Source organism: Lolium rigidum, chromosome 2 (assembly GCF_022539505.1).
Source record: "Lolium rigidum isolate FL_2022 chromosome 2, APGP_CSIRO_Lrig_0.1, whole genome shotgun sequence".
NCBI lineage: Eukaryota > Viridiplantae > Streptophyta > Magnoliopsida > Poales > Poaceae > Lolium > Lolium rigidum.
This window is the reverse complement of record NC_061509.1, coordinates 50,191,500-50,202,721: the sequence shown is the minus strand read 5'-3', so window position 1 is coordinate 50,202,721 and position 11,222 is coordinate 50,191,500. Positions and strand designations below refer to the sequence as shown.

General features: G+C 43.4%; 2 protein-coding genes across 2 annotated transcripts; one reads left to right on the top strand and one right to left on the bottom strand.

Annotated features, from left to right (window-relative positions):
• Positions 1 to 318: 318 nt before the first annotated feature.
• Positions 319 to 1,361, top strand: LOC124691732. Its single transcript, XM_047225007.1, has 2 exons — positions 319 to 350; positions 571 to 1,361. The coding sequence occupies exons 1-2, from the start codon at positions 348 to 350 to the stop codon at positions 1,009 to 1,011; spliced, it is 444 nt and encodes a 147-aa protein (XP_047080963.1). The 5' UTR covers positions 319 to 347; the 3' UTR covers positions 1,012 to 1,361.
• A 1,629-nt stretch (positions 1,362 to 2,990) lies between these two features.
• LOC124689708 (putative F-box/kelch-repeat protein At3g17280) lies at positions 2,991 to 4,226 on the bottom strand. The gene is made up of 2 exons (XM_047223193.1): positions 3,119 to 4,226; positions 2,991 to 3,043 (listed from the first exon to the last, which is right to left on the bottom strand). The coding sequence occupies exons 1-2, from the start codon at positions 4,224 to 4,226 to the stop codon at positions 2,991 to 2,993; spliced, it is 1,161 nt and encodes a 386-aa protein (XP_047079149.1).
• Between the last annotated feature and the right edge of the window lie 6,996 nt (positions 4,227 to 11,222).

The following is an 11,222-nucleotide window of genomic DNA, read 5'->3' as shown; positions in this document are numbered from 1 at the left end:
ATGAACTCCTCCTCTAGCGCCGCCATGAGCAACCCCCTTCCATCGCAAGGCACATCGGAGAAGCTGACGCGGGACAACTTCCTGCTATGGGAGACGCAAGTCCTCCTCGCCATCAGAGGGGCTCGCCTGATGGGTTTCCTTGATGGAACCAACAAGGCGCCGGCGGACACGATCACCGTCGAGGATAGTGACGGCAAGGGCCGCACCAAGGTAAGCAACCCAGAATATGAAAATTGGGTGCAGACTGATCAGCAAGTTTAGGGTTAGGGTTTTGGTTGGATATCATGTGAGATGCTATGCATGTTCGTCAAGTCAGATGCTTTCCTTCTCTTGAGACACTTCACGTCATGGTACGCAGTTTTGGTGTCATAAGATATTTGTTCATCTGAATAATTGTTTTGTCGATTGCAATTCAAGATGATCACATGGATGTCAACTTATTCAAGCATTTGTTGTTCACTGCTATGTATTCAAGATTGATAGTGTAGGCACTATTACTTGTAGCTGGGTGCAATTTTAGGATTGATACCCTAAACATTGAAATTGTTTTTTTTTTTTGCTCAATTTCAGTCCATTCCTGGGTCAACTGATACCGTGGACCGTGCTGGGTTCTGGGAGTCCCTGGGCTCCTGTGACTGCCTCAGAAGTCACCTCAAGACCTTAGTCCTCCATGGATTCCAGAACCTTAACCAAGAACTGCTGTTCCTCAATTACATTTTGGAGAAGGGTAAGATGCTTAAGACCCTGTGCATTGTTCGCAGTGAGATTGATGACTTTTTAGCGGAGGCATGCCACGTGGTACCGGAGGTAGGCCCGACGTCAGGTTTCATTCTTGAGCGCGATGCGCCATCAGGTGGAAGCAGTGGCAGTGATATTTCTGTTTGCCCCGCCTCCCGCGGCTGGAGCTTTCAGAACGCCATTGACTTGTCAGTGAAGGATCCCTTCTATGCGTCGAGGCATGACGTGACCTGGATTGCTTGTCGTACCGAGGATGAGAGTTTGTGTTTCTGATGATTGTGCTTATGAGGATATGGTACCTGTTACTTCTTCATCAATTTGCGGTGAACTAAGAAGGTGGACCGAGCCGATGAACGTCTGGAAGCTAGTTTTATCAGTCGTGGCACTCTTGAATTTTTTCGGTGAGACTAATATGATTCTGGGTTTGGATGTACCTTTGCTTCGGCTTCATGTTGTTTCGGGCCTTTTGGCTTGTAGAAGTGCTTATTACATGCACAATCTATCTCCATTGATATCCTGATGCACTTTGTTCTTCTCCTGCTAGTTGATAACTTACCTAGTTCCTGGAATGCAATGTTTGTTACATGTTTATACCGATCATCCGTTGTCTAAGTTTGGATGAAGGATCTTGTATGAAAGTGATTATTGTGCGCATAATATTTTTCAGCTGCACGACAAAGTACAAACACAATTTGGTGTTGGCAATGTTTCTGTCACTGTATCCTATATTGCCTCTTTGTCTAAGTTTTGTAATGCTATATGAGAGTTATTGTTCAGCTGTGTGACAAAGTACAAACACAATTTGATGTGTGCAAGTTTTCTGTCACTGTATCCTGTATGCCTCTTTGGGAGGGGACTGGATCCTCTGACTTGAAGAAGCCAAGTTAGGTAAGCTAGCATAGGTCCCTGCCTTACGCGCAACAGTTCTGCTGTAGCTAACATTCTTCGAGTTCAAAACCGAACCTACCTGTCGTTACTGGGATGTTTCAGCTGTTGCGTGTCAAGCAAATTGACGACATCTAGACGACCAGACCAGACAAATACCGGTAGATCAAAACGGCAAAACCTCTGATTTATTCCCAACAAAACCTAGGAAGCCATTGCTTGGAAGATATCGAGATAAAACAAACGAACCACAGAGCAAGAACAATCAACTGGCATAGACAAGACAGGAGCAAATACACCATTGCCTTATACAATAGATGCACAGTACGACCAAAAGTACTAACAATCATCTAAAAAGAAGGTACTATCTAACAAATGCCTGTCAACTTTGCATAAAATAGACAGCATATAGAAATCCACCGATCAGAGGATTAAATCCTACAAAGTCATGTGGAGGTCAACTTCTCCAAATAAGACAGTTCTAACTTCACGAAAGACGGAACCTGAATTCGTTTCCGCATCTCAGACGCCAGAACACCACTCTAGATACCTGCGGGACAATGAGCACCACCTGTAAAACAATTCTGCACTACTCATTGATGCAAAAGCTGCGAGTTACATTTAACGGTGTTTATTTCTAAAAAAGTGGCATAAAGTTCATTGCATAGCTTAAACTAAGATCTCAAGGCGAATCATATCAGCGCTACTAGACAAAACGAACACTAGAATGGGATAAAAGTGATATGAGTATAATTAGCCTATACAGGCACACCTTCATCTTCAGTTGCTGACATGTTATCAACTTTTTTGGTCATATCAGATCCCAGTAGAAGCTAAAAGATAAGAGATTTACATGCCTCCATGAGCGGCAAATACTGTCTATATTGTTTGTGATCATGTGCACATGAAAAGCTCAAGGACCAGATAGTAGAAACATATGGTGGATACCTCAGGTATACTTCTCACAAATCCAATCACTAACAAGTTGAAAGAATCATAATCCAGCGATCATGGTATTTCCTTCTGTCCAAAATTGACCCAATTTCCCCCTCTATACAGTATGAAAAACACAGCTTGCAACTACTTTACATGCAATGGCAAACATACAAATGTGAGAGTGGCAATGGATTTTTTTATTATGAATCTAGTCATGTCACTTTGATCATGTGGTCAATAAAACTTATGAGGCATCCATTGTGAACAACATCGAAGAAACTTCACCTCGCATAAACCATACCACGTTACAAGTTATCAAAATCTAACTTGAACCAGAAATGATTACGAGGAGCTAACAACCAATTACAAATCTTACAACATTACCTGCTAAAGCAATGCATCTGAATAGCGCATCAAACCGGACATTCATCTTATTTATTGTTCAAGGGCTCAGCTCCAGCATGTTCAGCACCAACGCCCATTTCTACAATAATAAGGCAAACAATCAATGATACAGAAATGAAAAGATATTACCTACAATGTAAAGGCAGGCTATTACCTGGAGTATAGACACTTGAAAATGGTTGAAAGGCACTGGGTATCTTTTTGAACTCTACAGGAAGTTTCTTGCACTGCATTGACTCTGTGTGGACCGTGAATATTCCGATACCGTCAACTGTCCCCAGGATCAGCATATTGTTCTCGTCCGTGAAGTCTATGTCCAATCTGTCCCCTGACCCCAGAGGAAGAAGTTTATTCAGCTGAATGGTTTTAGTCAGTCTCCATGTCGCTACACCATCAGAATCAGTCTCCCTCTTCCATAGTTGTGCCGTGTGACCTGAAACAGAGACCAAGCCAAGTCCACCACCCTCTGCCGACATAATCCATCCCTCCATATGTAATGGAATCAGAGCTAGGTTCTGCCTATCCAAATCAAACTCAAGGACTGTGTTGCTCGAATTCCCATAAAGCGACCAGTAAAGGGAACGCCCAACCAAAGCGGCCGAGGTGGTCACAGAAAGTGTGCGTAGAAGCGGCGTCGATATCTGAATGAGATCACCCCATGCGCGGGTATCCGAGGAGTAAACACAAGCAATCGCTCGCGCATGAGGTCCCTTGATGCATCGCACGAGCACCACCTGGAACTGGAAACTGTCGACATCTCCGACAGCAGCAGCAGAGCGAACCACCATCCCTCTGTATATCTTGTCCATGTTGCGGAAAACCGGGGGAAGGAGCAGGTTGCGCTGGTCGCTGGTGACAGGGTCCCATACCAGGACCTGGCCCGGGTGCACGTTGACAAGCAGGACGAGGCCGTCGCGGCAGCAGACGATCCGGCAGTTATGCGCGCGGCCGGTGATCTGCAGGCGGAATCGCTCGGGCGGGACGCGGTTGGGGGGATCCAGGGTAGGGTGGAAGGATATACCACTGTCTTCCTCGGTGAAGAAACCGAGGACGGGGGCAGTGCCGCGGGAGCGGTGGTGGGCGCGGAAGCGGCGGAGGAAGCCGGGGTCGCGGATGAGACGGCGCCAGCGCCTGCAGGTGAGGGAGCAGCGCGGGAGGGAGGATGGCTGCGGGGGGAGCCGGAGGAGGATCTCCGCGAGGAGGTCGTCGTCCTCCAGCGCCGCCGCCGGCGACGAGTTGGGGCAGTGGCGGCGGGTTGTCATTTCGATCTTGCTACTGGACTGGAAAATGAGTCGAATCTGGGCTCTTCTGTTCTGGCGAATTACTTGTTGGTTCCTAAGGCCCATCAGAATTTTTTTGAGGGAGCTAAGGCCCGCCGACCTGATGGGCCTCTGTGACCTTCTTAGTACATACTCCTTCGGTTTAGAAATGTAAGATGGGGGTGATGTTTTGGCACATAGGAGCGTATGCTCTCTTTACTTTGAAATGCATGTTAGATATATTTTGAAATATTAAAAAAAATTTAAAAAATCACACGTATATCTTCATGTGCTACGCGCTCACAAAGTCGTTTCATGAAAAATCGAATTATCGTGTGGCGTGTGTAAAAAGGACAAAATTTGGTGCTAAAATAATGACTTGTCACAAGATAAATTTTCTATTTTTCACGTAGACTACAAAAATATCATTTTTTTGTGAAACTTGACGAACACACATATATTATGGAGATGTACATGTAAAAAAAAATTAATTTTTTTAACACTTAGAAATATGTTTTTATGGAGGAGGGATCATACGCACTCGGGAGCCGAATTGAGTTTCTAGCTATCTAGCACTATCCTCTGTTTCAAACCATAAAATGTCTTGTATCTCATGCAGGACGTAATATAGTTTGAGACGCACTTTGGGAGTACTTCCTCTACCCTGAATTAGATGTTACATATTTGTCTAGATTTGCATGTATCTAGACACTTAAATGTGTGTACATGCCTATTTAGACAAACCTGTGACACGTAATTTGGGACAGATGGAGAAGTAATTAAATAGTCTGTCTCCCTTAAGACGATCTTAGAAAAAAATAGAAGCATGTTGCATCTGTCACATTGATCAGTTTGTGTATGGATTATGCATGTGACTGATGTGCTCGCTACATGAAAGTGGGGGAGGGGACACCATCCGCTTTTTCTTATATCTTCCCTCTCCCCCTTATCCTCTCGTTCTTTTCCAATCCACTTCGCCATGTACACCACCTTCTATTCTCCTCTGCTCCCTATTTGACCTAGCTAGAGTCGGGCCTGACATGCTAGTGGCAAAGATGGCCGTGGATGACTACGGTGCTCCCCTCTGCATCCTCTTGAGCGGCGCCACAGGTGACCGCCAACTATCACCCACCCTTTGGTAAAAATAACAAAAATACTAGCACCCTCCATCCCAAAATTAAGGCGCCCTTGATTTTCGCAGCTTTGCCCATGATTTTTTTTTTACTTATAATATGCCCACAAAATTAGTTTTTTGAAAATATACGAAATGAAAGTATTTTGCAAGATGAATCCAACAGTAATAACATGTATACATTCCTGATCCATAATTTTGTTTATAGTGGTGGTCAAAGTTATGTGTCAAAAGACTAGGAAAAAAATGTCTTTACATTTTGTAGGGTGACTTTTCCATAGGTATGTTGTCTTATATAACATGCGTATTCTTTTTTAATATACTCCCTCCGTTTGAAATTTGTTTATAGGGTTGTTGAATTTATGAAGGCGTGGTGCACAGCTAGCTAGTCCATCCATCTACAAGGTATACACCATGCAAGTGCGTTGTGGTTTATTCGTAAAAAAGAAACAAGTACCTTGTGGTTTTTTTTTCTTGTATGCATGCATGTGTGTTTGCTTTTTTGAAATAGAAAAATAATTAAACCTTAAAAAGAAAGAACAAATACCTTTAAAGTAGAATAAAAATACGGCACAATGGGCATTCAAGTTCATTAGTACTGACTGAATGTTTAAATATCCTTTATTATGATTTAAAGTTGCTTAATTGTGTGTCGGTTATCATTTGAACCTTTGTTATCACTATCACCCATTTTATTCAAATGTCACGATAATCAACCATTAACGAGTACTCATTTAAACCTATCTAATATAGTTAAAATTATCTAAATGTTATATATTATCAAAAAAAAAACTAGAAGTAGGTTTGTTAAATAATCGATTGTTAGAAGAAACAATAAATCGATGAGATAGTCATGGTTCTCGCACACGCGATTAATTAACTAACATGACTATCCGGTAGTAAGCTTCTATGCTTATCACGGTAAACTTCCACTTCAAGGCAACGAAACCAAAAAAAATTTTTAACAAATTATATTATTTTTGGTTGTCTTTTCTCAGATGCCTTATTTTAACATAAAAATAGGTAAGTCACATAAAATCAGCACATTAGGTGAAAAGCTAGTGGTGCTTCCTTATAGTGGTCCCTAGAACATATAGGGACACATTAAATCACACAAAAAATTGTGGGAAGCCCTATCTTTTTGGCGTGGAGTCACAATATGGGTATATACGGTAGTTGTAAATATGAAAATCAAATACACAACTTTGCCATGATGACCTAGACCCTTACCGTAGATATATACCCTATTGCCATAGATTTAGACCCTAATCCTAACCAAAACCATTTCGAGGTCTATGGTGCACTCTTTTAGGTCTCGTGTTCTTTTTTTTATGCATGCAAAAGATAGATATTACCTATCATTTTATGTGTTGTCTCGTCGTAGTGCTGGCATGCTAATAATTATGAGTCTCTAGAGATACTTCATAAAGCATGAAGGTCATTTTGTACAAGTCGTTCAAGGCAGATTGGAGCGGTAACTATTTAGGGTTTCTTGGCCTTTTTTTCTTGTTGCTTCATCAATACTTGACGATGTCGTAGCCAGGGCCAATAAATCGTACCCTCGTGACATCACCATATTGGTGCGCCGGGGGTAATTTTATTACCACCAGCGCACCAATTCTTGCTCCACACCCCCTGTGGAACGCCTTTTATTTTTTGAAAAAAAAAACAAAAGAAAATGACAAAAATAATTAAAAAAATTAAATCATTCAAGATGCCCATGTGTTATGTGATCTAGTTTTAAGTAAAATTAACAAACATGAATTTTGACTCTATTTTTTTGCAAAATGGCGCCATCTTTCGATAATACGGATTTTCTGATTGCATACGATCTTCGATGAAAAAGTTTTCTATATCAAAATGTATCTACGAAAAATTACATCCGATTTCAACCCCCTCGAGGCGTTTAGACAATTTTTTTATTCTTCGAATGCAAAATGGAAACAAGAGTTTCTTCGGCTTTTAGATTTTGATGAAACATATAAAAAAAATTACCATCATCACACCACCATATTTGGTGCGTCGGCGGTATCGATGGCCTCTTTTTCTCTGTCACTTTCTCTCCTCCTCCTCCTCTTTCCCTACCTCCAGCGACACTCCGGCAAGCACCTCCTCAACCCGGTGACCTCCCTCCGGTGAGTACCTCCCCAAGCCGGCGACCTCCCTCCGGTGAGTACCTTCCCAAGCCGGCGACCTCCCTCCGGTGACCACCTCCTCAACCTCGTCGGGACCTTCCTCCAGCGACCACCTCATCAACGTCAACGACATCCACCTCCTCAAGCTCGCCAACAACCTCACGTCCGATGACCTACCTCCTCAAACATCGCTGTCCACGATGAAGAAAGTGAAGAGCACATCACGATGAGATCTAGATCTAGATACATATTTTTTATAAAAACAAATTGAAAAATATACCGCCGACGGTGAAAAATTGAGTTACTGTCGGTTGGGCCTGTCGTGCTGAGCTGCCCATCCATGGACATAACTTTTTTTGAACACAAGGATTTCACTTGCGCTTAAAAACAATTCACTAAGACAAGCGAGCACATATCGCTGAAGTTTGAGATGACAACTGAAAGTGAAGGATTTGCAGTTTGCCCAGTAGCCTACTAGGAAACCTAGCTTGGGAATCTGCTTTGAAGTTCAAGCTTATGTGAATATGTTAGACAACGGCAGTTAGCTGAGGCCACATTTTCCAATGTCCTGGAGCGTCGATGCTGTTGCAAGCAGCACCTTCCTTAGGATTGCGTTATCCGTGAAGTATGTGAATTTGACCTCCTAGAGCTGAAGATAATAGCCCAAGTTTGCTGCAAGAAGGAGGCCAAATGCCTTGGCCTGTAACACCGAAGAAGCTAGCGGCAAAGTTGCAGATATGAAAAGCTGCGAGCAGTGCCTGTTATCCTCAAAGTGAACATATATTTTCGAGGAATGAAAACGTTGCTGTAATGAATAGTGACTAAGCTATGGGCCTAACATTGAGAAGACCCAACGTCGGTCACAGAAGGGACACAATGACAGTAAAAAATATTTCACCTAGTAGCTCAGACAGACGGTTCAGACCAAATATCAAGCAAAATCCCACGGCTGTATTTGTGCTGCGCGGGAGTGCCCTGAGAAAGCTGGGTACTCACCACGCTTATAACTCTTAAAATAGGAGTGATGTTTTGCTCCTGGTCTTGCTTCCATGAAGCGTAAAAAAAAAGTGCCTGAACTGCTAAACGGGGCGGTGAATTGTTATTCCTGGAGCAACTGCTCCAAGCTGGCCGATCTGCAAATCCTGCAAAGAAAGAAAGAAAGAGAGAAATTCCTGGATTGTGCTTCTGATGTTGTTGATTGCAGATTTGAGCCAAGCTGCCCTGTGACTGATCATCAAGCTTATCTCTTCACGATATGCCCTTAGTGGCTGCGAAGACCTGCGATGGTTTGTGAACTTTTCTGCCTAACAGGGTGTCGTGTCTGGATTTCTACTTTCTAGAGGCACCACACAAAGGTGTATACATTTTCAGAGAAGAAAAAGGATGACCAGGGGGGAGAGTGGCATTAATCATATCTGCAATGGAGTGGTGAGCAGCAAATTGACCATATCCAGACTAATACCGGTAGATAAAAACCTCTGATTTCTACCCAAAGAAAGCTAGGAAACGACATCCTCTATCTCTTGTCCATAAATGGGCTTGCTAAAAAAAGAGGGTACTGTCTATCAAAGAAGTCACTGCATCTTTATGTCATGCCAGTTGAATAACTAGTGGAAAATAGAAAGCAGATAGAAGTCCGCAGATTTGAGTGATCAAATCTGCTGCTTTAGAGTCAATCACTACAATGTTATCAGGAGGTCAACTTCTCCAAATTGTACCGCTAAATCCTAAAATTCTACTTCAAAAAGACAGAGCCTGAAGTCCTAAACCAATAACAGAAAGCCGTTCCTGCATCACAGCCCCCGGAACACCACTTTAGATACCTGTAGAACAATGAGCATTACCTGTCAAACAATTCTGCACTAATCATTGGTGAAAAAGGTGCAAGTTATATTTCACGGTGTTAATATCATATCGTTCGAATAGTATAAGCATCAAGTACATTGTGTAGCTTATACTAGAATCTCAAGGTTGAATCGTATCAGCACTACTAGACTAAACGAACATGAGAATGATTAGAATTGATCTATACTGACACATCTTCATCTTCCAATGCTGAAATGTTCTCAACTTTTTTGGCCACATCAGGTCTCAGTACAAGCTAAAAAGTTCAGAGGTTTACTGTTTACATGCCTCCATAGTTCCATGAGGGCAAATAAATTCGATGACCTGGTATGGTCACATAAATTCGATGACTAGCAAAATTATTGACAAGCCAAAATTTAAAAAGAATCATATAGTAGAAGCCTCAAGAGAGTGATCATGGTATTTCCTTCTGTCCAAACTAGACCCAGTTTTTTCCACTCTGTACAGTATGGAAAACACAACTTGGCAACTACTTTACTTGTAATGGCAAACAAACTACAAAGAAATATGAAACCGAGAAGGATATTTTTATGAAGAATCTAGCCATTTCACTTTGATCATGTGGTCAATAAAATTTAAAACTATGAGGAATCCATTGTGATCAACATCGGAGAAGCTGGACCTCGCATAAACCATACCACATTGCAGGTAAGCAAAATCTATCTTGGAGGCTTGAACTAGAAAGATTACGAGGAGCTAACTACCAATTACAGAACTTACAACATTACCTGCTAAAGCAATGCATCTGAATAGCACATCTAACCGGACATTTCTCATTTTTATTGTGCAAGAGCTCCAGCATGTTCAGCACCAACTCCCATTTCTACAATCATAGGGCAAACAATCAATGACACAACAATAAAAAGATATTACCTGGAATGAAAGGGCATGCAATTACCTGCAGTATAGACACTCGAAAATGGTAGAAAGGTAAAAGGTAATTCTTTGATGTTTACAGGAAGTTTCTTGACCTGCATTGACTCTGTCTGGACTGTGAAGATACCCTCACTGAACCCTAGGATGAGCATACTATTTTCCTCTGCGAAGTGTGCGAAGAATCTGTCACCTGGACTTAGGGGAAGAAGTTTGTCCAGATGAATGGTTTTAGTCAGCAGCCATTTCGCTACACCACAAGAATCAATCTCCCTCTTCCATATCTGCGCTCTGTGAGCAGACAGAGAGACGGACGCAAGCGCACCACCCTCCGATGACATGATCCATCCTTTCAAATCTGACGGAATCACAGCTAGGTTCTGCCTATCCAAATCAAACTCAAGGATGGCGCTCGATTTCCCGCAAAGCAACCAGCAAAGGGAACGCCCAACCAAAGCGCCTGACTTTGGCCGTTCCACGGAAAGTGCGCGTAGAAGCGGCGTCGATATCTGAACGAGATCGCCCCATGCGCCGGTATCCGAGGAGTAAACACAAGCAACCGCTCGCGCATGGCGTCCCTTGATGCAGCGTACAAGCACCACCTGGAACCGGAAATGGTTAGCGTCTCCGACAGCAGCCGCCGCAGAGCGGAGCACCATCCCGCTGTAGAACTTGTCATAGTTGCGGAAAACCAGGGGAAGGAGCAGGCGGCGCTGGTCGCCGGTGACGGGGTCCCACACCAGGACCTGGCCAGGATGCACGTTGACAAGCAGCGCGAGGCCGTCGCGGCAGCAGACGATCCGACAGTTGAACGCGCTGCCGGTGATCTGCAGGCGGAAGGGCTCGGGCGGGACGCGGTTGGGGGGATCCAGGGTAGGATGGAAGGATATACCGCTCTCTCCCTCAGTGAAGAAACCGAGGACGGGGGCAGTGCCGCGGGAGCGGTGGTGGGCACGGAAGCGGCGGAGGAAGCCGGGGTCGCGGATGAGACAG